The sequence below is a fragment of the Papio anubis genome, chromosome 7 (genome assembly GCF_008728515.1).
Source record: "Papio anubis isolate 15944 chromosome 7, Panubis1.0, whole genome shotgun sequence".
Taxonomy (NCBI): domain Eukaryota; kingdom Metazoa; phylum Chordata; class Mammalia; order Primates; family Cercopithecidae; genus Papio; species Papio anubis.
This window is the reverse complement of record NC_044982.1, coordinates 50,842,923-50,870,233: the sequence shown is the minus strand read 5'-3', so window position 1 is coordinate 50,870,233 and position 27,311 is coordinate 50,842,923. Positions and strand designations below refer to the sequence as shown.

The 27,311-nt window shown below is 33.7% G+C and overlaps 1 protein-coding gene across 9 annotated transcripts in view; it reads left to right on the top strand.

Annotated features, from left to right (window-relative positions):
- Positions 1–27,311, top strand: part of KTN1 (kinectin 1) — a 103,826-nt gene that overhangs the window by 64,236 nt on the left and 12,279 nt on the right. For 6 of the 9 annotated variants that reach the window (XR_004184902.1, XR_004184900.1, XR_004184901.1 and 3 more), the window contains exons 19-38: positions 1,774–1,808; positions 2,514–2,604; positions 3,284–3,352; positions 4,269–4,306; positions 4,827–4,917; positions 5,066–5,134; positions 6,389–6,426; positions 7,348–7,438; positions 7,515–7,583; positions 8,056–8,093; positions 10,526–10,616; positions 13,005–13,073; positions 14,126–14,163; positions 15,955–16,045; positions 18,392–18,478; positions 21,691–21,780; positions 25,148–25,228; positions 25,987–26,076; positions 26,207–26,299; positions 27,075–27,146. Coding sequence is in view for 5 of the 9 variants with exons in the window: in XM_003901844.3 (XP_003901893.1) it covers positions 1,774–1,808; positions 2,514–2,604; positions 3,284–3,352; positions 4,269–4,306; positions 4,827–4,917; positions 5,066–5,134; positions 6,389–6,426; positions 7,348–7,438; positions 7,515–7,583; positions 8,056–8,093; positions 10,526–10,616; positions 13,005–13,073; positions 14,126–14,163; positions 15,955–16,045; positions 18,392–18,478; positions 21,691–21,780; positions 25,148–25,228; positions 25,987–26,076; positions 26,207–26,299; positions 27,075–27,146 (1,431 nt within the window). In the remaining 4 variants the exon portion in view is untranslated. The remainder of the gene's footprint in view (positions 1–1,773; positions 1,809–2,513; positions 2,605–3,283; positions 3,353–4,268; positions 4,307–4,826; positions 4,918–5,065; positions 5,135–6,388; positions 6,427–7,347; positions 7,439–7,514; positions 7,584–8,055; positions 8,094–10,525; positions 10,617–13,004; positions 13,074–14,125; positions 14,164–15,954; positions 16,046–18,391; positions 18,479–21,690; positions 21,781–25,147; positions 25,229–25,986; positions 26,077–26,206; positions 26,300–27,074; positions 27,147–27,311) is intronic. The other 3 variants (XR_004184903.1, XM_021941250.2, XM_003901842.2) reach the window with 2 other exon arrangements.

Sequence of the window (27,311 nt, the reverse complement as noted above, 5' to 3'; positions counted from 1 at the left end):
TTAGAGGAAGAGATAATGCATTCTATTAATATTTGAAGGAGGTAGGGAGGTAACACAGGGAACAGCTAAACCTGATTTTGAAAAATGAGCATGAATTTGCCAAAGAGCTAAGAGACAATCCAGGCTGAGGGAATACAATGTTCAAAGACATGACAGTGTGGCCAGATTGGCATATTCAGAGTGTTGGTGTATTGCAGAAGTACAAAATACAGGAAGGATGTAAGGAGTAGAGAAAGATTTGCTAAGACCTAATTATGAAGGGCTTTGTATGCTGTGTGAGGACCATGAACCTGATGTAGCATGTGGGTAAGCCACTAAAGGGTGTTGGAAGGATAAATGAGCATTTAGCCTAACATTTTAGAAAGAAGACTCTGGTAGGTAGGACTGACTAAAGGTACAATACAGTAAATGGTTAAGGTGCAGTTAACTTAGACTTAATAGTGTTATGTCTTTTTCTGAGGTGGTGTTCATTGAAAATAAATATGGACAAAAACTATCTTCATGAATGATTTAAAGGCTTAATGTATGATTTGTTTTTCATAGTATAAACCTGATTTAATGTACTTTTGACAATTCCTATTTCCCTTCTGATATTTGGATTATTTTTTCCCATTGGGAACTTTTTTCCTGTGCCTTCTACAAAACAATTCTTACGAACTAGAAGCAGGGAGAAGAATTAGGGTATTATGATATTTGAGATGAGTAAGCTGAGGGCCTAAACTTAGGCATTAAAGAGAAGGGTTTAATTTCATAAGTATGTACAGAGTGGAATTTTAGGACTTGGATAGGGCAATGGAAAAATTAATACTATTTGTGAAAAATGATTGTAATAAGATTGGGAAAAACAAAAAAAAGATTGGGAAAAAAAGAAACTAGCAAGATTGGGAAAGGGGCGCACAGAAGAGAATGTTCTAGGAGAAAGACCGTAAATCTTTTTGGTCAGGCTGCTTGGCTGTCTGAAGATATGGGAATACTGAGGGAGAAATCCTGCTTTGGATATAAGATAAATTTTAACACTGGGGACTTCTGTGTGTACCGGGGGATGCCAGGAGAAGTTTCAAAGGGGACTCACCTTACATGTCATGTTCTAATGCTTTATAGAGAATGTATTCCTGTTGCTTTTGCAGTTTACAATCAGTTTTAAAACATTTTATATCTTGATCTGGTTGGTAGTTACATAATATCTATCTAACAAAATTCACTGAGCTGTAAACAGGATTTGTGCACTTGTCTATGTAAATGTTACACCTTAGTATAGAAAAAAAAAATCAAATCAATTAAAAGAGCCCGTTTGCCTGCCTTTCTCTTTTTCTTTTTTTCTTTCTTTTCCATTCTTTTTCTTTTTCTTTTCCTTTTCTTTTTCTTTCTTTGTTTTTCTTTTTTCTTTCTTTTCTCTCTTTCTCTTTTCTTTCTTTTTTTTTTGGATTTGCAAGGTCTTAGAGTCTGTATTCTTTGAAGAATTGAATTAATGTAAAGGAAGTGAGGCAAGTTATCTTAAGGTTATCTTTTCTAGTGATTAAGATTTTCTTCATAAGATACTAATTCATTTTGCCAGCCCATTTTATACTGCTGCTTTTTCTGTGTCTCTTGTGTAGATGTATCTCTTTGTTTTGTTTTCTGAATTCTTTAATTATCAAGTCTTCAGATAAGTTATTGTCCTAAATTTTGTATCTATTTAATAACCCTAAACAGTTTTCACAAAATTAATTTCTCATCTGGTTTTTCTTTATGCAAATTTGGTAAAGTTAAACTTTTTGGTGATTTTTATTTTAGCCTAATAAAGATGTTGTGGAACAAATGGAAAAATGGTAAGAGTTTAGTTTTCTTTTTATATTTTGATGCGTTACTTCTACCAAATTAACTACATTAATCATATTTTAAAAATTCTCTTTAAACTTTGTAATGGAAGAAAATGTGGTATACTGTTGATTTGGGATTACATTACCGTTTGTGGGTTTCATGTGTGGCAGTAATTTTACTTGTTGAGGCTAGCATGTAAGCATGAATTACTTGAGTACATTTTACTTGTAAAGAGGAAGTATCCTGAGACCATGATAAACCATCACTAGAAACCTAGAAACTTTTCTAGAATTAAGTTTATAAGAAATGATGGACAAAGGTTGATCCACTTAAAATGGTTAGAAATAATACCATTAACTGGCCGGGCGCAGTGGCTCACACTTGTAATCCCAGCACTTTGGGAGGCTGAGGCGGGTGGATCACCTGAAGTCAGGGGTTCGAAACCAACCTGGCCAACATGGCAAACCCTGTCTTTACCAAATATACAAAATTAGCCAGGTATGGTGGCGCATGCCTGTAATCCCAGCTACTTGGGAGGCTGAGGCAGGAGAATCGCTTGAACCTGGGAGGCAGAGGTTGCAGTGAGCCAAAATCGCGCCATTGTACTCCAGCCTTGGCAGCAAGAGCGAAACTCTGTCTCAAAAAAAGAGAAGAAATAATACCATTAACCTTGAAAAATAGTTAATACATGTGTTATAAACTTATAATTTCAGCATTCAAGAAAAAGATGAGAAGTTAAAGACTGTAGAAGAATTACTTGAAACTGGACTTATTCAGGTGGCAACTAAAGAAGAGGAGCTGAATGTAAAGCATTTTGTAGTTTTGTTTTCCTTGTGTTTATTCAGTGACATAAAAGGATTTCACTGTAATTTGTGTAAGGTTTCCCCCATAGATCTTAAACTTAATAGTACCTCTCACATTTTATAAATTTATATAATGCTTTTTTATTAAAGATTTTTTTAGAAGTTAATGCATAATTGTAACATTGACTGCCTTAATGAGGTAGATACTATTGTTATAGTTTGTCAGTTTCCCCACTTGCACCCTTGTCCAAATTATAACCAAATGATAACTAGCAGACTTAATTCATGAAATGGTATTGGAGGCCAGAGAAGAGATTGCCATTCTATTTTATAGTTGTCATTAGCTTTAACTAACTTGATTGGGAAAAGGTTGCTGGAAGAAGTAAGTTAAAAGATGTATTTGAATTTAGGGAGAGGAGTAACTTAACTAACAAGTGGTATACTATGTATTTTTGAGGTTGTTCAGATATAAGTAGAAATATATGTGGGTGTAATTGAATTAAAAATTCATTTGGGTAGCTATTGAAGTTACAGAATTATAGACATGGAAAAAAGTGAGAGTTTTGGGCTTTCCAGAGTGGAAAAGAAGCAGCTAAAGAAATGAGAAGCTAATGTATTTTGAAGCTAGCTATATTTTTCAGAAAATAAAAGCATGTTTTGCTTATGTGTCTCTGAAAAAGGCAATAAGAACAGAAAATTCATCTCTGACAAAAGAAGTTCAAGACTTAAAAGCTAAGCAAAATGATCAGGTAATGTAGTACATTTTTACAACTGTTCTTTGTCTCTGTGTTTTTTGTTTGTTTGTTTGTTTGTTTGTTTAAATTAAAAGAAACGGGGTCTTGCTCTTTTGCCCAGGCTGGAGTGCAGTGGTACAATCATAACTCACCATAACTTCGAACTCCTGGGCTCAAGTGATAACTCCTTGCTCAGTCTTCTAAGTAGCTAGGACTATAGGCTCATGCCACAATGCTCAGCTAACCTTTATTTTATTTTTTGTAGAGATGGGGTCTGGACATGTTGTCCAGACTGGTCACAAATTCCTGGCCTCAAGCAGTCCTGCCACATTAGCCTCCTAAAGTGTTGGGATTATAGGCATGAGGCACTGTGCCCAGCTCATTCTCTTTTAAACAGGGGGCAAACTGTTGCATAGAAACAAGTCTGTTGTTTCTCTTCCTCCAGGTTGGAATTTGTCAATTATAGTTTTAATTTATGAATGATAATCAGTAATAGAGGCTGCAGTTTTACTGATTGTATGCCAGGTACTATGACGAATACTCCAGATAGGGTGCCATTGCCTCTTACTAGAGTGATAAAAAGTTCTAAGTATACAAATACAAAGTAAGACTCTAGTAAAAGAGGCTGCCTGAAATTAGGCAGTTTCTTAGTTGCATTTTCTCTATGGTTGGAATTATTGATTAAATAATTTTAACATTTATCTAATGATTTTTTTCTTTTGACATATTTATAAGTGGCTTTAAAGCTACCTCTTTTCAAAATGCTATTTATTGTCATCATTATGACATTAAAAAAGTCTCGAAAGAATGCCTGGGCTTTTCCTATTTGGATTTTGATTGTAGTGGAAAATCTAAGGATAATGTGCATTTCTATTTCTGACCCATTTCTATTTTGAATAAATTACTAAGTAGGATACTTTCCTATTTCCAGGTTTCTTTTGCATCTTTAGTTGAAGAACTTAAGAAAGTGTAAGTGATAACATTATTATAAACTGGTTTTTCTTCTTTGGTCCATTTTTTGTGTGTGTGTGCTCAGAAATCTAGTTTTATTGTGCAATTGAGACAGCTGATGTATGTTTAACTTTCACTCTAGAATTTTTCTTAATGGAATAAGAGAACTTAGCTGTGATTTCCCAAATTCAGTATTATAATAATAATTAACACAAAACAAAACAAAACTTGTTTCCAGAGGATGGGAGTCAGTATAGTTGAATGGAACTTGATTCTCCCCTGTGTTCCTCAGGGTACAAATCTTATATTTCTGATGTACTTTTGAAGCACTTAACTGACTTCTTGTGTGCATAGGCTTCAGCTGTCTGTTAGGAGGAGCTTTATATTTGCCCTGGCCCTTCTACAAAGACATGTTGCTATTTTATTTAAAATGGGAAAGGGTTGATTTGGAGAGCCATTTCATTATTTGCGGCTATTTTTATATCTTTGATGGGTCTGGTGATTTCTAATCAAATTATACTGCATTTCTTTATTGAAGGATCCACGAGAAAGATGGAAAGATCAAGTCTGTAGAAGAGCTTCTGGAGGCAGAACTTCTCAAAGTTGCTAACAAGGAGAAAACTGTTCAGGTATTGGGAGACATAGAACTGTGTTTTATGTTTTTGTTTATCAACTTTAGTTAATATCATTTAATTTCATGTGTTTGTCTGTGCATTGCATTTTATGTCAATTTCTGTGTTTCCATTGTCCAATCTTGTCTGTTTTGTCATTGTCAAGGATTTGAAACAGGAAATAAAGGCTCTAAAAGAAGAAATAGGAAATGTCCAGCTTGAAAAGGCTCAACAGGTAAAAATCCCAGAGCCATAGCATGACAGATTTATTAGTTATGTGTTATTTACGAGCTATTTGATTTTTTTTCTTGTTACTCAGAAAACACTTTTAGTAGTATGCTGTAAGTATATTGGGTTATGTGCTTTTAATTTTATTTTTGCCTGATTTGAGAAAGTGTTCTTGATATTTTAATCTATATATCTTAAAAATTTTAACCGTTCATAGTTATTTTCTAGAACATTTTTTGTGTTAATGTTTCATTTTAGTTTGCCAATTAAAAATGAAACATGAAACACTTAGGCAATTTTTAAAATCCTCCCCACCCCTTTTAAAAGAAAACTGCATGGACCAAAATGTTATTTGAATATACATTGCTTGACCTCTGCCTTAGAACAAAGTACAAGTTTCATTGGGATTTCAGACGTAGATGTGATTACTGGAAATTGATGAATTTTGCTGATTTTAATCTGATAAGGCTTCCTTGAAAAAATGGTGAGATTTCATTGAAGAGATGATTCATTCATCTCATAGATTCATTCAGCAGTATTTATTGTCAAAGCAGTTCTCATCAAAGCACTGTACTCATGATTGGTGGATCACTAGCTAGTGATTGGAGATAATGTGTTGAGCGAAATAGGTAGGATGAAAAGATCATACTTTTCTAATATAGATTGAGAGTTCAGGAAAGTCTCCTCCCAAGGAACTGACATCTAAGCCAAGAATCTGAAGGGCCTGTGAGAAGAGAGTGGAGGATAAAAGGTATTATCAGACTGTGTATGACTAAGAAAAAATTTAAAAAGGACATCATAGAGTACTGTTGAGTAATTGGCCTTGAAAACTGGGATGGAGAACATCTCTGATAATGGTAGGGAGGTGTGTGGAGAGTTAATATAATTTTTCACAACTGTAGAAGTATGGCTGATCTGAGTGCAGTGGTATTTACAACTGATTGATCACAACCAGTTAGAGATTTCTTTATTCCTTCTCCATCCCACTGCTTCACTTGACTAGCCTAAAGAAAAAAAGCATCACATTAATTAGACTTACTATTCATGACTATTTTCCTTGTCCCTCCCCCTTATTTTTAGTTTATTAATTTTTGTGTTACTGGAGTCAAGAGGAGGTAAACTCAAAACACATCTCATTTTGTCATGAAAAATTTAGCTAGTTTCTTTGTAATTTGAAATGTACACATTATAAAGACTTATAAAGCTTAATAAGTTAAATCGAAAGGATTATTAATAGATTTTTCTGTCCTTTGTATTTCAGTTGTCTATCACTTCCCAAGTTCAGGAGCTTCAGAACTTGTAAGTACCATTTATCTCATTTCCTTTTACTATTTCTGTTTCATGAATTAAATAGAAGTATAATGAAAATTATAGCTTCTTGATTTCAAGTGGTGTTTTAGAAAATACAAAAATACTAATTATCTCAAAACTCCTAAGGGCCCTAAGTTTCTTATTTGGCTTTAACCTGTAAGTTATTTTGTGGGAAGGAGGTAGGAAGTGTTTTCATGATTTATAATCTGAATATAACCTGAAATTGAGATGTTGCTCTTTGCCTATTTTAATAGCCATGTGAAATTGGTATCTTTCACATCCAGAACAATCGTAGTAAGTTTTCCAAATTTGTTTGTATAGACTTAAACAAGGTGATACAGGGTTGAGGTAGAGCTAAAATAACTTACTCATATCTGGATATTCAGTGATAGAATGATTTTCCTTAATCATCCTGTACTTCCTGATTTGATTGTCTCCAAAATCTTATATGCCTTTTTTTTTTTTTTTTTTTTTTTTGAGATGGAGTCTCGCTCTGTTGCCCAGGCTGGAGTGCAGTGGTGCGATCTTGGCTCACTGCAAGCTTCACCTCCCGGGTTCAAGTGATTGTCTTGCCTCAGCCTCCTGAGTAGCTAGGACTACAGGCATGCATCTCCACGCCCCGCTAATTTTTTGTATTTTTGGTAGAGACAGGGTTTCACCGTGTTAGCCAGGATGGTCTTCATCTCCTGACCTCATGGTCCGCCCGCTTCGGCCTTCCATGGTGTTGGGATTATAGGCGTGAGCCACCGCGCCCAGCCTTGTATACCTTTATACTTGTTAAGTTTTAGTTTATTTTAATCAGCTGGACTGTGAGTACTACCCAAAATATACTTTTTTCAGTGTCTTAAGATTTTTGCTTTTATGGTCATGTAACATTTTCATTTAGAGTTCTGATTAATTTATTATCAGATTAAAAGGAAAAGAGGAACAGATGAATACCATGAAGGCTGTTTTAGAAGAGAAAGAGAAAGACCTAGCCAATACAGGGAAGTGGTTACAGGTGAGAAGTTAAAAACAATAAAAAATAGCCTTTTTATACTTGACTGTCAATTTAATTTACACCTATTCTTTTTAAGGATCTTCAAGAAGAAAATGAATCTTTAAAAGCACATGTTCAGGAAGTAGCACAACATAACTTGAAAGAGGTATAGTATAAACAAATTACCAGCATGTTACATAATGAATGAGAAATCTTTGTTTAAGGTATTAGAAAGTCAAGATGTTAATATGTTCTGAGTTTCTTTGCCAGAAAAATTATGTTGTACCATGGTTCTGTTGTTGTTTAAATAAGTTAACTTTTATTTCTGGCGAATCATACTTAACTGCTTAATCTGTCAACCTGAGCCTACAAGCATTTCCTTATCTCTGCCTTTTGAAATAGACTCTTAGCTCATTCTTAACTATCTGTTTAAAGTATTAGTCTTTAATCTTTTAATAAATAAGTATTAAAAATTGTTTAATAAAACTCATTCTGTCCTTGCTTTATAAATGGCCCAATCTTAAATTTACTGCATGTAATTATGTTTTTTTTTTTTATTGGTGGGTGATTCTATATATGTGTCGTAGCACCTTTTTTTTTTTTAATGTTAGCATTAAAAATGTGATTCTGTTTCTCAGGTCTCTTCTGCATCACAGTTTGAAGAACTTGAGATTGTGTAAGTATGCTCTAAGACAGCATTTTGAAGAGAAGCAAACGTCTCATTATTTTCCAGAGTGTGTTCGAATATAATGATGGGTTTCCTGTACATGATTAACTTTATTGTTAAGTGGAAATTATAATCCAGAGGCAAATAGGCTAAGTCTCTGTTGGGTAAAATAAAGGTTATAAATGCTTTCAGATACCTGGATTCTTTATCCTTTCCAAGTCCATCAAACTCATTTTTTCAATTATTCTTTCTGCAAATATAGACTGGTTTTAAGTTATTTTTTAAAACAAAGTATGCAGTTATTATAGAGATTAAACTTATTTCAAATGAAAATTAGTATTTGAAAGTGTTAGTAACATCTCTGAATTAACCAGAAGATAATTTTAGCCATAATCTTGATAATGAATTTTAAACCTTTCTGTAATTTTAATTTATTTATAGGGAAAATGGAACTTGTCATCCTGTGCTGAATACTGAAAAATACTGAATCTAGTCAGCATAAGAGGCGTCAGTTTTTGTAGATATTAATCTTAGAAAATGTTTTATTCTAGAGAATCTGTTGTCTTAAGCTACAGCAGGTTACAGTGGTGAGAAGGGGTATCTGGACCTGATCCTTTTGGCCCCCTTTAAAATTGCTCTTAACAAATTTTTCTTGGTGATACCATTACTCTTTATTGATACTTGTTTTAAAGAAGTGTCCCCTTTTAAACTGTCAAGATATTGAGTATATTTATTAGGTTATTATCTTTTTAAAAACAAGGGAGATTACTCTGTTTTTGGAAGATTGCTCGTTTGTACAATGATTGTTTGTCTTTTGGCTATTGTGTAACTGTCAAGGTGCTTATCTCTTATTTGCTTGGAAAGCTTAGGGCAGCATTTCTGGCCTATTTATAGTAGGGATATGTAGACCATTAAAGTAGGTAATTCTAGGTATATTTCTGCCTTACATTTTTTTTTTTTTGCCATTTTCTTTTTTAAATTAATAGATTTTATTTTTTGTGGTGGAGCAGTTTTTATATTTATAGGAAAAAATGAGAGAAATACAGTTTCCATATACTCTTCCCAATTCTCCCTACTGTTAACATCTTGCATTAGCGTGGTACATTTGTTACAACTGATGAGCCAGTAGCAGTATATTGTTATCGTTGTTATTAACTGAAGTTCATAGTTTCCATTAGGGTCACTCTCTGTGGGTTTTAACCAACGTATAATGGCATGTATCCATCATTATAGTATCATACAAAACAGTTTTACTGCCTTAAAAATCTCCTGTGTTTTACCTGTGCATGCCTCCCTCCCTTCCTCCATACCTCTGCAGCACCCCCCAACCAATGACCTTACTGTCTTCAGAGTTTTACCTTTTCCAGAATATCATAGTTGAAATCATACAGTATATGGCTTTTCTGGATTGGCTCTTTTCTTTTCTCTTTTCTTGGAACAGAGTCTTTCTCTGTGGCCCAGGCTGGAGTGTGATCATGGCTCACTGCAGCCAGGACATCCTGGGCTCAAGTGATCCTCCCACCTCAGCCTTTTGAGTAGCTGGGACTACAGGCATATGCCACCATGCCTGGCTAATTTTTTAGAGACAGGATGTCCCTGTGTTGCCCAGGCTGGTCTTGATATCCTGGACTTGAGTGATCCTCCCACCTTGGCCTCCCAAAATGCTGGGATTACAGATGTGAGCCACCATGCTCAGCCTTGGATTGGCTTCTTTTACTTAGCAATATGTATTTAAGTTTTTCCCTTTTTATATATTTATCTCACTCTTGATGTATGCTGTTTTGTCATTTTTTCATATAGATTTATAAGCATCTTGAAATTCTAGATCAAGGTGCGGTAAAAATAAGTGTTCAGCTCAACGAATACTTGAGACTCTATTATGTGCTTTCTGGCATTGGGGATAACTGAAATGGATAAGATTTCCTATCCTGAGGAAACTGTTAAACAGATCATTTTGATGGTGGTGTTATGCTATAGGATGACCAGGGCAATTGAGATTCACTTGGGCTAGATAAAGATTTACATCTGCATTGGGTAAGGGAAAAACAGATTAAATTATCCATAGCATCTCTTCAGTACAAAGGTTATACATATTTCATAATTTCCAGGGTCAACAAATTATGACTGAGATTCTTAGGGCAAAATTCCTTGCTTTTTAAGTGGTAATTTTTGCAACAATTAGATAAAATATAGTTTTGTTCTTAGTTTTTGTTTTAGAGTTTCTTCCTAGATAAAGCCACATTTGCTTAAGAAATGTTAAGTATGACTGAGTAAATGATCCTAGAAATATCTTTTAAAACAAACTTCTAAGTTGATATAATATGGGGGAAAAAAGCTGGTCTGTATTGTTTCTGCCATCTTTTTTATTAGGGGTGATATTGGAGTCTGGTTTTCTTTTTTTATGTACTTTAGTAAATGTAGATATTTGTAAAAAATTCTAGGTTGAAAGAAAAGGAAAATGAATTGAAGAGGGTAGAAGCCATGCTAAAAGAGAGGGAGAGTGATCTTTCTAGCAAAACAAAGCTGTTACAGGTGAATATGGTGACTTAAAATTAATTATTTTGTAAATTATTGTCTTTGCATGCTTTAAAATAATTTTTAACTGCTGCCAAAAAATAGAGTACAGAATGAATCTCCCTCCTACACAGATACTAGGTCTCATTATTGGCATATTTTTTGAGTAAGTACCCACGCATAAAATGTGTGTATGTATGTATACTTGCTTATAAAATACTCTGTTGAACTATACTAAGTTGTGTATTTTGCTTCCTTCACAATTAACAGTGTTTTTGAGATCTTTCCATATAAAGCACATTTCTGCCCTAACTTTTAATAGTTTTATGATATTGAATGATTATATCATCATCTTCTATTTTTATTTTTGGGACAGAGTCTCGCTGTGTTGCTCAGGCTGGAGTACAGTGGCATGATCTTGGCTCACTGCAACCTCTGCCTCCTGGATTCAAGCAATTCTCCTGCCTCAGCCTCCAGAGTAGCTGGGACTATAGGCGTGCACCACTATGCCCAGCTACTTTTTGTATCTTTTGGTAGAGATGGGGTTTCAGCATGTTGGCCAGGCTGGTCTTGAACTCCTGACCTCAGGTGATCTGCCCGCCTCGGCCTCCCAAAGTGCTGGGATTATAGGTGTGAGCCACCGTACCCAGCATATATCGTTTATATAACCAATCCCGGTTGATGGATACCTAGATGATTTAGGGCTGTTTTTTTCTGCACAAACAATGCAGCAGTGAATATCCTTGCACACGTTTTGAATAGTGTATCTGTATCCTAGAAGTGAAATTCTGGATCAAGGCTTATGTCAGTTTTTTGTTTGTTGAAAGAGATAGTTAAATAGAAAATCAGTATCTTCTCACCTTCATGCAGTTAGTATTCAAATTAGTTACAGAACATTGATTTGAAGTAGTAGCAAATTTGTAGATGCCTACATTGTCTTGGATTAATCTTGCTCACATTACATGCTTCAAAGTTTGAGTCTGTCACATTCCTTCTCCCTCTCATGTAGGTTCATTTTAAATTTTGTTAGACAGTGCTAAATAGACCTCCAAAAGTGTTTTTACTAATTGACACTCTCACCAACTAAGGGCCATTTCCCCTTCTTCCGTTCCAACATTGACAAGGGTAAAAATATTTGATATTATACTTGAAAGATGGTAAGATTATTTTTAATTTGCATTTGATTGTGAGAGAAGTTAAGCGTTTTTCATATGTTCAAGCCATTTTTATGTGAATTGTCCTTTAATTTTTCCCACATTTTTTCCACTGGGTTGACTCTTTTACTAATTTGTAAGGTCTTTTTTATGTAATAAAGGAAATTAAATAACCTTTTGTTATTATATGAGATGATTTATTTTCCCCATTTTTTCTTCTGACTTCATTTGTGAAGGGGAAAAACCTTTTTGGGAAATTTGAAACTTTTATGTACTCAAATATAAGTAATTTCCAGAGTTTTAAGTCTTGGGAAGAAAGATGTCTCTCTACGATCATAAAAATATATTCATCAGGGTGTGGTACGTTCACACTAGTAATCCCACCCAGCACCTTGGGAGGCCGTGGCAGGTGGATCTCTTGAGGTCGGGGGTTCGAGACCAAACATGGCCAATATGATGAAACCTCGACTCTACTAAAATAATATAAAAATTAGCCAGGCATGGTGGCAGGTGCCTGTAGTCCCAGCTACTCGGGAAGCTGAGACAGGAGAATCACTTGAACCCGGGAGACAGAGGCTGCAGTGAGCCATGATTACAACACTGCACTCCAGCCTGGGTGACACAGCGAGACTCCATCAAAAAAAAAAAAAATACATTTTCTTCTAATATGTTGATAATTCTTTTTGTTTGTTTAGGTTATTTCATGTAACTTAGTAAGCTGTAACAATAACATTGTAACCATTAAAAAGAGAAGGCTAGCCACATTGTTAAATAGTCCATCATAACAATAGTGATTCTGTTCCCCAGGGGACATTTGTCAATATCTGAAGACATTTTTGGGTGTTACAGCTGGGGCAGCGGGGCTGGGGCATCTAGTAGATGGGTGCCATGGATGCTTCTAAATGTCTGGCAGTGCATAGGATAAACCTCCCACAGCAAAGAAAAATATCAAGCCCAAAATGTTACTGGAGTTGAGGTTGATTTGAATGTCACTTCATACTAAATTCTTAGAGCTATTTGGGTATATTTCTGGATTCTATTTTGTTCCATTGAGACATGCAAACTCTGCTGCTAGTACTGATATAAATACTCTAATTTCATCATATGTTTTAATATAGAGCTTATTACACACTTTAAAATTATTGCTATTTTGGAATTTTTCTAGCTTGTATGATCTGTTTCTAGCTTGTATGATCTAAGTTTATGTGGAAAAAAATGTTTAGATACTGATGTTTAATTTTTATTTAATTAGGATGTACAAGATGAAAACAAATTGTTTAAGTCCCAAATTGAACAGCTTAAACAACAAAACTACCAACAGGTAGGTACTATTAGATGTCTTGCCTTTCACTTAGGTGGCAAAAAAATTATATAACCAGTGACATATAAGTATTTTTGCCATTTCTGCATTTTTATTGAGAATAAAGTATGTTTTATTTATGTTTATCAAATTTTATATAAAAAAGCAACTTGCTATGTCATATCCAAAGTAAAACAAATCTATAATTTATAATGTATACACAAATAATATTATTGCCTGTACTCCAGCTCTGTTTTGTATCTCTGTGTGTTTTCTGATCCTAGAATTCTTAGCAAGTCAGTTTAAATACTGTAGCGGTTGGCTTAAAGATGTGTGTACACACTCTGTCTTCCCAAATGAAACATTGGTAGCTGGAGAGAAACTAACAAGTGTATCATAAGCGATAGTGTACTACTATTTAAAAGAGGTTTTCAAGTTATAATTCTGCTTGGTAAAACCCAAAATGTGTTTTTATAAAAGATGCTACCCAAAATAGCCTTTAAATTAATTTATGAATATATATGGATAGACTTGATAGTATTTTGAGAAACAAATAAATTGGAGTCCTTGCAAACAAGAAGCTTGAGAGATTATTGTCACCAAGGAATAAATACCATATATGAAGGGCTGTGTACCTTTGCATGTTGATGTATAATTAACTTTTTGTTAAACGTGAGGAAACATAACTTATCTTAGTTTTTCTTTTGATTTCATTTGTTTTTTTTTTTTTTTTAACTTGGAAGCTTAACATTTTTATGTAGTCAAATATGAATTGTGCAGTTTGAAAATTTAAGATATGCTTCCATACACATAGTGGGAAATTGAAAAATACTTACTAAATGAAGAGTTTAAGTATGTTGCGACAGTGAAGATTGGATTTAGCATTCAATACATTTTACAGATTTGTACATGTTTTTATTAAAATTATTTGATTAAAGTCAGGGTGACTTTTATATGAAATATATGCTATTTTTACTTTTGTTGTTTTCTTAATGTATATCTGAGAAAAGCTTCAATATTTTTAAGTCTCCTGAAAAGTTTCGTTTTGAAATAACATTTAACTCTTTTGATAGGCATCTTCTTTTCCCCCTCATGAAGAATTATTAAAAGTGTAAGTAATAAGTTTGATTCACAGTATATAAAGTAGTGACTATTTTTATGTGATAAACCGTTCTCAAATAAGCAGTTTAGTGTAACTGCAAATGGCACCTGATTTTTACAGTTCTATTTAGATATCTTGAATTACAGTTTAGAGTTGAGCGGTACCTTTGGCTAAGATGCTTTTTTTATAGTACTTGGATTTGAATATTTTGTTGAGGGAGATGTTTGTTTTTGTTTTTTTAGGCATTCAGATCAAGTTAAACTATGCTTTGCAGGGTTTTCTAAATCACCTTCTATTATCTCAATTATCTTACTGGGTCTTCTTCTAGGTGTGATTGTGTAATTGAATGATGCAAATTTTGGCTTAGCTTCATTTTTTAAAGAAATTTTAGGTTAGATGTGGTAGCTCACACCTGTAATCCCAACACTTGGGGAGACTGAGGCGGGAGGATTGCTGAGCCCAGGGGTTTGAGATCAGTGTGGGCAACATAGTCAGACCTCGTCTCTACAAAAAGTTTAGAAATTCCGGGTGTGGTGGCATGCACCTGTGGTTCCAACTACTCCAGAGGCTGAAGTGGGAGGGTCTTTTGAGCCCAGGAAGTTCACACCGTTGCACTCCAGCCTGGCACCAAGAAAAAAATATATATATGTAGTCTTTATGGTTGTGTTTCTTAAGGAGATTTTTTTTTAACTGATACATTTTTCTTGTTAGCCTGTAATTTTCTCTGTGAGGCTACATTTAAGGTCATTTCACATAAGTTAGTGTGTTTCAACATGTTAAAATGTCAACCACATTAAGTATATTAATAGATGATGTAAGTGATCTATCATCGGGAAAATTGTTAATTTTTTTTTTTTTTTTTTTAAATAATCTAAATGTTTTTCCATCTTGGTTTACAGAGTTGCTTGTTTACTAGGTTAGAATTATTGACTGTTAAATCGAATCTTGAGTTTGACTATATAGAGCAAAGGTTGGCAAACATTTTCTGTAAAGGCCTTGATAGCATTTTAGGCCTGTGGGACACATAGGTCTGTTTTATACATGTGTATATATATGTGTATATGTGTGTACATGTATATATAAAACAACACTTTTAAAATGTAGAAACAGCTCTTAGTTCGAGGACCTACAGAAACAGACTGTGGAGTGGGCCCATAGCCTTAGTTTGCCAGCTTCTTATATAGACACTGATTCTAAGCGAAGAGCTATTTGTTATTTAACTTTCTACTCCAGCCACTCTCAGCTATAACAGAATCAAATTATAAATCTTTGCCATTGCATTCTGCGTTTCTGGGAAACAGTAACAGAAAAAAACATGAATGCTGAGATTGGTATGAAAATGGCAAGAAAACACTGAGCTCACTTTAATATTATACTTTTGTTGTGGGTTAGCCATTTAAAGTTATAACTGATTTCATTGCCCTCTGGGAAGAAAAATATTTAAGGGACTGCTTCTACATCCGTTTTAACTCCTCTGAAAATAGCTACTGTGTACTGACCCAAGTAAAAATATAAATAGCTACAACAGTTAATATATTCATAAACTGTTTCTTAGGGAATGAGATTTCTCTTTAGCACAAGCCTAAGCGTACCATATTGGGTATAAAAACTTAGAAATCATTTCTGAAATTCATAGGATGGGCTTTCTATGTTAAACAGTAGGTAGACTCTTTAATGTACTTTTCAAGGTACCATTTCTTGATATTCTTATTTTGTAGTAACAAATGTTGATAGGTAGGGATCTGAGTTGTATTACTGTTTACCTAAAATCTTGCTACACGTATTCATGTTCTGGTTTAGAATTTCAGAAAGAGAGAAAGAGATAAGTGGTCTCTGGAATGAGTTAGATTCTTTGAAGGATGCAGTTGAACACCAAAGGAAGAAAAACAATGTAAGTAAATCTTAATCAGAATGAAGCTTTTCTTTTTATTACTTTAACACTGAAATATGGTCCAGGAATTTTTTTAAATCTACTTTTACTTTAGATTTCTTAATCTTTGTGAGAAAGTACTATTTTCCGTGTGTAGTTTTTCGAGGGGTGGGGCATTATTGGAGAACAGTTTTTTTAAAATAAGTGAAAAGACGAATTCTTATTCTTATAAATATTTAAATGTTAAGTTATAATTATTACATCTTTAGTTATTTTTAAAAACTAAAAGTGCAGTTGACTTTTTGTTGAACTTTTATTTGGAAAACATGTTTTTCAGCTTGGTATTTTAAAATCAAAGATATTTCCTCTTAGATTGGGCTGGCCTTTTTGTAAACCAAAAGTAATACCAGTATTCAAACCCAGTATACTCAGTAATGAGGTCTTTTGAAAGCCTTCTGGTTTTTTGTTTTTTTTTTTAAAGACAGGGTCTTCCTCTGTCGCCCAGGCTGGAAGTAGCATGAACTCGGCTCACTGCAACCTCTGCCTGCTGGGTTCAGGTGATTCTCCTGCCTTACCCTCCCGAGTAGCTGGAATTACAGGTGTGCACCACCATACCCAGCTAATTTTTTTTGTATTTTTAGTAGAGATAGGGTTTTACCATGTTGGCCAGGCTGGTCTCGAACTCCTGACCTCAAGTGATCCACCTGCCTCGGCCTCCCAAAGTGCTGGGATTATAGGTGTGAGCCATGGCACCTGGCCAGAACCTCTCATTTTTAACTGAGAGGTGGTTCAAATTTTGGTAATTAAGTGTGTTAGAGGCCATAGAACCTAACTATGTTTATACTAGAAAGGGGAGGGATAGTGCTTTCAGAAATATGAATCTTAATAACTTACTGAGTAGACAAATAATGAATTTAGTAGAATTTCTTAAATTTTCTCATACCAGAGGACAACACCTATAAAGTAGAGTCCAAGCATTCTTGCTAGAGAAGAAATTTTTGTACACTGTACTGTGATTGCTAACACTTGAGCAAGGGTAAACTGTTACTGAAATCTAAGGGAGTATTGCTAGTAAATGGATGTGTGTTTTCTATTTTTCAAAGTTTGCATTAAATTGTTAATTTAACAAGTTGACATTTTCTTGTACCCCTGAGTTTGTCAAAATTAGGTACATGAATTGCCGCTTGTGTGTTGGTATAACAGTACTAACAGCATTGCTTAGCCACAAGACTTGAGGTGAACTTGCCGATATACTGCTAACATCTTAACTGTGTTTTATTATTGGGATTCTGAGATAAGGAGGGCATGGTAATGCAGCAGCAGCAGCATCAGCAGCAGCAGCGCTGGAGACACTGAACCCATGTGAAAAGAGCCAGGACACTGGAGGCCAGCAGATAGCAGTGTCAGTCTTTCCTTTTAGTTCTGCCACTTCATTTGCTGTGTGTACTTGGCTCAGTTTCCTAACTTACTTGAGCTGTGGTTTCCCTATCTATAGAATGAGAATAAATACCTCATGTGGTTGTTGTAACGATGAGAATTTGTGAACTGCCAAGTACAGTGGTTGGCATATATTAAGTAATAAATGGTGATTATTGGCTTTTTATTTTTTGTTGTTGGTTTTTATCTGTTTAGATTTCTCATTCTGGAAAAAAGACTGAAATATAGAAGATTATATTTATATTTGTGAATGAAATGTTGTTAAAATCCAGATCTCTCAATTTTTAATAACCTCTGTCTCCTCCAAGAGAATCTATTTTATAGCCTTCCAGCCTTCCCCTTTGCTTTGATCAACTAGCTCATACAATTCATGTAAGGTTGTTTTGTGGCATGAATGTTAGGCCATGCCAAGAAAGACATAGAACACAGTGGGTAACTATGGGATTCCTAGGTAGATTTGAAACATGTTAATTGTATTAAAACATAGAGAAAAAAATGTTACACTGCAGTGGAAAGTCCTATGAGTGTTATTGGGCCTTGTTTAAACATCAGATGAAAAGCTTTTTGTAATACTTCTATATTTGCTCTGTCTTTAATCTTCTAATGTTCAATGTACCTGAAATTATGTATGTATTCTTGGTTTGTGTCTTTACTTTTGAATGCTTTCTTCTTTGTCACATGTGCATAGTAGTTATTTTAAAAGCTGGCCTATTTGGTATATATACTAAAACATGGAAAGTGGGCGTCTTTATTTTCTCATTCAAACTTCTAAACATTGCTTTTTATTTTTTTGCTAATATGCATATTTTCCCATTGAAATAATTTTGCAGTAACCAGCATTTAAATGCAGTGCAAAATACTGATGAAGTAAAAAAGCAAAAATCTTTCAATAATGGATAAACTGAAATCATTCTTTCTAAAAATGATTAGGACCTTCGGGAGAAAAACTGGGAAGCAATGGAAGCATTGGCATCAACTGAAAAAATGCTGCAGGACAAAGTGAACAAGACTTCCAAGGTTGTAATGCTAACTCCTAGAAACAATCCACTGAACAGAGAAAATCTGCAGCTTGTCTTAAAATCAGACTAAAGCATTTACTTTTACTGCAATTTAAATATAAAATCTCCTTGTCCACATTTATCATCTCTATCATCTCTGCTTTTTTCATCTACTCCTTGAAGCTTTAATTTTGGGCATGCTGATTTGTTGTGATTACCTGATTGTTTGGGCTTTGTTGAGCACAACTTTAAGCTGAAGAGTCTCAGAAGACTGATGTTAACCTCTTGTCAGACAATATGCGCCTTTTGGGTTGGTTAAGATAACTTTCATGAAAACTTTGAACCAAAGAAATCTAGGTGAATTAACAAACACATTTGAATATGTAGGATGTGCCATAAACTAGGTGTTTTGGAGGGCACACCAAGATGTTACAGATAAGGTAGAAAAATGTTAAAAAGTCTTAAATACAGGAAAGGCATCAACTTTCGGTATGTTGCTGGGAATGATTCCTTAGAGGTGGTGGACTGAAACTTCATATATTACTGGATAGCAATGACATATATGGCATGTTTAGATGAAATATTACTGTCAAGGGATAATTCTCTTGACCAGAGTATGTGAAGTACTCTTGAAATATATAGCCCCCTTTGTCTTCAGAACAATGGAGGACATTCTCCTTGAGCTCAAGTTGTACCATTGAGTGTGAAGATTTCTAATGAATTGTCATAGAGAGGTTGTTTTTAAAGATTGAAAAAATTGAATCTGCCAGTCCAGTCAAGTATTTTGAAAATTCCTGCCAAAAATAAATGTGAAACAGGGGTATTGAATTTTGCAGATAGGTAAATGAAGGAACCTACATGATTCATTTTAGCACTGTGAAAATATTTTGTGTGCCATGGTACTCTATTGAATCTTTAATATAAGTCTTAGTGACACCTGAAGGAATTTTTAAGTATAAAATAGTTCTGTAATTTTTTTTTTTTAGCAAGTATACGTTTATAGTTATATTTCCTGTAGCTTAGTGGATTTGTGTTTAACTACATCCCTATTCATCTAGCCATAATTTTCAGTAAAGGTTAAATTCGAGATAGCTGGGAGGTATATTGGGACCACAGAGTAGGAAAATCTAGGTCAGATAGGACGTTTCATTGGGACATTTCATTATTTCATTGGGAGTGGTTGCAATTGTACAGTCATTTCTGTCAGGGTTGTAGTGTGGTTTCTGGTTGTTTCTATTACTTTGTTTTTGACGGTTAAGAGCCACCTTTTTGGTTTTATTTTGTTAGTGAGACTGGGTATCTGGGTGCTCATCATGCCATTCCTACAAGAAGTTACATGCTACTTGCCATAGGCATTTTTGCATTTTATGATTCTAAAAGAAAGCTAGAATTCTTGTGCATGATGCCTTCTTGCATAGCTAAAGATCTGCAGAGAATAGAATAGAAAGTCTTCTATATTTCAATGGAATTTAGACAGTCCTTAGATAGCATAGGTGAAAGAGATGTTGATTGACCCAGTGCTGTAAATTATGTTGTGATGAGAAGGAACTATGTGAAACACTTTCAGTATTTTAACTAGAAATAAGTTATGGTCAGCTTACCTAAAATGTAAAGAGGATGATATATGCTGTCTTTACAGGATTATTTTTAAAGGCTAAATACTCTTGAGGAGCTACTGAAAAAGACTTGTATACATTTCATTTAAAGATGGTATGCAAATTATAGTTCAGTTTCAATATTAGATCTTTCCCAGATGTTAAAGTGGAATGGAAATTGCTATCTATAACCAAACTACTATGTCAGATGAAAACTTCTTAGATAAAATTGTTGATACCAAATAAAAGTAACTTCCCATGTTTGTGGCTCTTGGTTATGTTAGACACTTTGTTCTTTTAGTCTGTTTTTTTCCTTGGAAAGTTTTCAAAAAGCTGTTCCTCAGTGTTTCTTTTGCTAACCGGTTTTCTTTAAAGATCACTGCTTTGGTCAAATGATAAGAATTACCTCTTAATATCCTTGAAGTAGCATTAATTATTTTCCTTATTTTATGTAGTTAGGTATATTCCTGAAAATTAGTGGACTTCATTGAATTATTGAAAATACCCTATTAAAACACCTATTGTAAAAATCTGCTGATCTTTAATTAACAGCTTTTTGTGTGTATGGAAAATGGCAAAATCTGCAGCTGTTTATTTTGTAAATTTTCATATGATTAGATTTTCTAAAATTGAAGTGTGTAGACCTTAAATCAGTGATAGATTTCAAATTTCACATCTAAATGTTGGGGGAAAGATATGGTTGAGAAGTTTCTAGCTTGCTTGCCTTCCTGTCACCTGTTGAACTTTGTGACTGTTGTTTTTTAGATGATTTTCTTGGCTTGGTTTAGATGTGCATTTTTATAGGGGTCTTTTTTTTTTTTTTTTTAAATCTCGTGGAGGTAGTTTGAATGTTAGATTTTTTTTTTTTTTTTTTGGTGTGTGATAAGTCATTACCCTAATTTTGACAAACCATGGTTTTGAGTTATAATTGATATGCATTAGACTTGGATTTAATATCAGCAAATTTAGACTTACACATTTGTAATACTTGTAAATTTATAGCAGAGTCCATATACAAGTGTCAGAACTAGTTTTTATGATGTGTGGCATTAGTGAAGTAATATGCCATCAGTTGCTCCTTGTTCTTTTTCCCATTTATATCATCCATCAGATTTTGATGGTCCTCCTTGTTTAGCATAAATACTTCACATGGCCTTGAAGTTGGAAATAAGGAAGTTACCATTTTAATGCCATGACATTATATGGTCCATAAGTGATGCATTTTTTTAATAGAGATATACCAGCCAATAAACCTCAGTTATGTTCCTCCAATGTGTATTTTCTGCTATCGGTAGTTTATGAAGTTTTAGCTATAAGAAGTGTTTTTTGTGTGTCTATTTTTGAAGTGTTCTGGACAGGCAAATCACTTGATTTCTAAATGCCAAGGAAAATGTCCATATTGTCAGATATTGCTAAGGCATTATTTGGTATTTAGGATGCTTTAGAGATTTTGCAGATTTTTTCTTATGGGAGCATTTTAATATCTTAAAGTGGGAAATTTTAACATTTGTCAGTATTAAACTTTTTTTTTTAACTTTTTCTTCCTGTAGAATTTAAGACACCATAGTTTTTTATTTTCTGTTTTTAAAAAATTCTGTGATCTTGTGAGTTTGATTTGGTTCATCTTCTGCTTTAGGAAAGACAACAACAGGTGGAAGCTGTTGAGTTGGAGGCTAAAGAAGTTCTCAAAAAATTATTTCCAAAGGTGTCTGTCCCTTCTAATTTGGTAAGACTACTTTATTATTTTTTTTAACATGATGACATTATTCAGGAAAGGTATGAATAAGCAACATCATTTGCACTCCTCTTGGTTTCAGTAGAGTGCTGATTCCTTGATCTTTCCCATTGTTAAGCTGGTGCTTTTCAGTAAAGATTAATAACTTGATTTGAAACTGATTTTTATTTACCTGATACTTTTGTTTCTATAACATTTTATGAAACGTTATTTAGGGGATTAAAAACATCATTTGGGAAAGAAGTGTTTTTTAATGCTAATAAAACCAATATGGTAACATTCTTAATGGCTTTATTTAAAACTTAATTTTAAGTGATTGCTTCTTAGTTTTAGCAACACTTCCTTAATGTACTTGATACTATGAACCAGGCTCTTTGCGTTTTAAAACTCAAGATTTTTGGTCATCTATCACCTTCTTCAAGCAGAAGTCTTACAGATAATATAGAACAACTTGGTTTATTTGAGGTAGTACATGTTCTTGTTTGTTCAGAGAATTAACAATAATTATTTGAGGACAGAGAAAGTCAGTGAATGTGCATGTGAGTTTCCTAAAATAGAGTGTAGGGTCTTTTTTTTTTTTTTTAATGGAAAACTGTTCAACAGTAGAGAGACAAGCATAATGAGGCCCGATGTACCCAACATCTCTCCATGGCACTTATCAGTGCATGGCATGCATATAAGCAATCATGTTTTACCTCCTACCCTGTACTCCCTAGATTATTTTGAAGGAACTCAAACATCAGAGCGTTTCATCCGTAAATATTTCAGTACACATTTCTAAAACATAAGTATTTGTCTTTAAAAAGTATCATATTACACTTCAAAACACATTCTTAATTTTGTATAGTATGCGTTTCTCCAGTTGTCATATAAATTGTCTATTTTATTAATAATAACTTACTGTAGTTTGTTTTAATCAGGATCCAAATAAGGTCAGTATATAACTGGTTAGAGACATCTCTTAGATATTTTTTAATCCACGGGTTCTCCCACTCTTTCTCAGCAACACCCCACCTCCTTTAAAAAAAAAACAAAAGACTTAGTGGTTTCCTATGAAGTTTCCCACAGTTTGGATTTAGTTGACTGCATCCCTGTGGTGGTAGCATGTTCCTCTTTTCTTTATATATCTTTTATGTGTCAAATCTGTAATCAGGAATCTGATTCCTGGTCAGATTAAGGCTCAGTATTTTGGGGGTAGGGTAGAGTAGGGGCAAGACCACTTCATAGGCAGTGGTGTGCACTTTCATCAGGAGATTCGTAATGTCTGCTTGTCTTCCTTTGGCCCATTGGAACTTATTTAGGTTGGTTAACAAGTCGTTTTGACACAATGCTGCTAAACTTTGATAGCTTCTATGCTTTGTGGTATGATAAGGTGCTCCTGATTTATCATATACATTTCCTGCCCCAAACATAGAATCAACTATTTCTCCAAGGAGCTCTGTGGGTGCTAGGGGTGGGGTAAGTAAACTTAATGGCTTGTTCTATTTGTAGTCTGAGTTAAGTATAGCCTACATTTATTTCAAGTAAGGAGATAAAACTCCTTTGTTTCCATTGTAACTATCGAGGATATGTTCAGATTTGATCAGTTTCGGAGATCTCTACCGCTTTTGAGTTGAACTGATGAGATATCTAGCACCGAGTAAATGTATAGATACGCTATCAGTTCTAGTGCTGTTGTTAAATCAAACCTAAGAGAAAGGGTTATTATTAATATATTTAATTTTTTTTCTTTGTGGCATAACCCGTTTTTGTTTCTACTTTATATTTTATTTATAGAAATAATATTGGGGGATGTATTTTTTGGCAGTAGTTTATGAACCAAGAGAACTAATGATTGATAATTTCTGTCCTTCAAAGATTGTATAAGATCACCAAGAGTAAAAATTTTCTTTTTTAACAGCAATACTATCCACTGTCAGTAACCAAATCTTTTTGACACTATAAATATTTATAAGTCATCATAAGATATGGATGATATTGTTTGGCTTTTGTTCATATACTTGTTAAAAGTTGAATATTTCTGCTATAGTCTACAGGAAATGTACTAAACTTTCTGTGTGCTAACATTAGACTCTGGCATTTTAGGTTTGTAAAGATATGAAGAACAATAAACTATTTACCTTATAAAATAATAAAGCAATAGGCTTCATTAACATTAGGATAAGTCAAGATAATCAGTAGATATAAAAATATATAAATTTTTTTACTGTTTTCTTTTCTTGTTTTGCTGAGCAGTCAGCATAGGAGAGATCTAAATTATATGACCTAGAGGGAGATTTACAAACTTTAAGCAACGAAACTAGTTTTTTAACTTATTTTAATTTATGTTGGGTACCAATAGTTGAAACTGTTAAGTAGGATTCTGATAGTGTACATTTAGTCTTGGTTCAGATTTATATTGTAAGAAAGTTAAATAGTGTTTTAAAACTAATTTGATATTATTAAAGGTATTGTACTATGGAGTGACTCAGCATCTACTTGTTTTTTGTTATTTGATAGTTTGCAGAGAATCCTGATTCAGCTGCATATGTAACAGTTTATATTATAGCAGTTAATAAAAATTTCATGAGTTTTTTATCTTAAATTTAATCCAAAGACTTAAGGAATAAGAGGAAATTTGTTGAAGTATCTGACACACAGATACTCTTTATCAAAGTGTAAAATTCAGATAAGCATCAATAATTTAGAGTAATTTATTCTAAAATTTAGAGTAAATGCCAAAATTGTAATAGATGCATATTTACATCAGCTAACCTGTCAGCACAAATTGAGTTTTTGTTGGATTTAAATAAGTAAATGTGTGTGCATATCACTTCTCATTAGGATTTTAAAATACTTAATATTTCCTAATTTGAAATATTTTTAGAGTCCTTGGAGCATTTTCATAGAATTTGAAATCCTCCAAATGGAACATCTTCAGTTGAACTTTCACTTTATGAACTCAAAATACTTCATTTTTGAGAACTGTTTTATCTGGAAACAGTTTTGAAAAATCATTCTGGGTTTTTTGTGTTTTAAAGATTATTTGTCCTGGTGCTAGTAAGTGGTAGAGGCCAGATTTGAACCCAGGTTTTTCTACCTGCAACTGCAGAATTCAGTTGAAAATATTCTTGGTTAGGTATATAATATTTTATTTTGATGGTAGGTACGTAGGTCTGTTTTTAGTGCTTGTTTTTAAAAGTGGGTTATGTCCAACTTACATAGTAGTTACATTCCTCTTTGAAATTTGTAGCAGTGTCCTGTTTGTCTGTGTAGGTTTCTTTTATAATTATCTAATTTGATTATTTTAAATGTTTGACCTGTTTTATTTAGATTTTTGTTTTTGAAAATTAATGATTTTAACTTTTCTCATCCACAGAGTTATAGTGAATGGTTGCATGGATTTGAAAAGAAGGCAAAAGAATGTATGGCTGGAACTTCAGGGTCAGAGGAGGTTAAGGTTAGTTCAAGAAATGAACTGTTTGTAATTTAAACATAGAAAAAAGAAGCAAATAAGATTTTACCTTCTTGAGCTTGGAAAAGATAAAAGATAATCAAATAAGGCTCTTTTGAGAGAGTGTAAGAAGGTGATTTCATTTTGTTTAAATTTTAGTTGAAATACAGTAGGTCGTCTTTGCATTTGGTTTGTTTACAAAGCTAGTGTTTGCCATTCCTTTCATTCTGTATTTTAATTGTTTCTAAAATTGAATATTTATCTCTTACTATCTTTTTAGCCTAGATTTAAAAAGTAAAGATCAGTCGAGATAGGTAGAATCTCACTGGTTTGCTGAAGCATCCCCAAATACATCATTAGAGGTATTTAGAAACTGGATTGGTTTTTATCCTTGGCTACTGAAATTGGGGAGATTTTTTATTATTGTTTTCTTATATCTCAAGTGGCATGAATAAAACCCTGTTTCCCATGTGTGTAGTAGCATAGGCATTGTGACTATACTTCACATGTGGATCTGCTTTGATCTTACCACCTGACTAAAGACTTTAGTACCAAGACTTTTTATTATAGCATTGTTTAATAAAAATGACCAAAGGGGTCATTGAATGAACTTTATTGCTACTTAGAAAGGTCGAAATGTAGTGTGTCATTGTGAAATACTTTGAAACCATTTATCATAATACAGTATTAAGTACTAAAACAAACTTGAAGCACAAAACTTTCTGGTAGAATTATGGAAGTTTTCTTTATTTCATTCTTTGCAGGTTCTAGAGCACAAGTTGAAAGAAGCTGATGAAATGCACACATTGTTACAGCTAGAGTGTGAAAAATACAAATCCGTCCTTGCAGAAACAGTAGGAAATGATTTTTAATCTACATTTTGATTTTACTTTAAATCATTACCTTCTTCCTTCATGGCTTAAATAGTTTTTATCTTGGCATTAGAACATGAATTTTTCAAAACAACTATACTTTTGTCTGTAGGAAGGAATTTTACAGAAGCTACAGAGAAGTGTTGAGCAAGAAGAAAATAAATGGAAAGTTAAGGTCGATGAATCACACAAGACTATTAAACAGGTATTTACAAAAGAAAAGCTTAGAGCAGTGGTTCTCAATGTGTGGGGCTTGCCCCAGCAGCATCAGCATCAGCATCACCATGCACATTCTTGGGCCCCAACCTAGCTACCAAATCCAAAACATGTATGTGGGGTGGCAGCAGTCTGTGTCTTCATGAGCCCTCCAGAACAGTCTAATGCCCACCCAAGTTTGAAAATCACTGGTTTTAAAGTATGACTAAAGGGTAATCATATTGAATGTAGAGTGCTAGTTATAGAACTATTGTGTGATAAGGTAAAGAATAGTGGGTTCAAAATCAGTTTTAAAGTATTTAACCCATAATACAGAATTCAAGAAAAAGTTAGTCATTCTTCTATTTGTGGGACCTGAATGTTATTGTGCAACCTTAATTTTTCTCCCATTTACTTCAGCGTGATAAAGAGTACCATCTGTTACTCACTTATTTTTTGGGACCAATGTACAGAATTTACAGTTGCTGATAGTACTCTACTTTAATGCACTTGCAGAATAAATACAGCTGAATATCAGTTAATACTAATCAAAAATTAATCACTTTTAGCTGAGCTTAATATACAACTGGAGTAGGTTTTGACCACAATTTAAATTAAGTTCAATGTGACTCTCATGTTTAAGGTCTTTTAAAATTCAGTAAGACTTTAAATGAGATTTATTTCAAAACCTTGGAAGTGTCTTTTAATTGATTCAGAATTCTACAGGGTAGAAACCGCTATATCCTTGGTGGTTTACTTGGCCATATAATTGTTTCACATTTCAGATGCAGTCATCATTTACATCTTCAGAACAAGAGCTAGAGCGATTAAGAAGAGAAAATAAGGATATTGAAAATGTATGTTATTTGATTGTTTTACTTATAACCTATAGATTTGTTTTTAGCATTAATGGTTGTCTGAAGATGTATGGTTTAAGATTAGTTTATAGTTATGCTCTTAATATCTTGGGTAGTGTTTGAGTTGATATAGTTTTATATTCATAAGTGTCATAACTTTGCCTT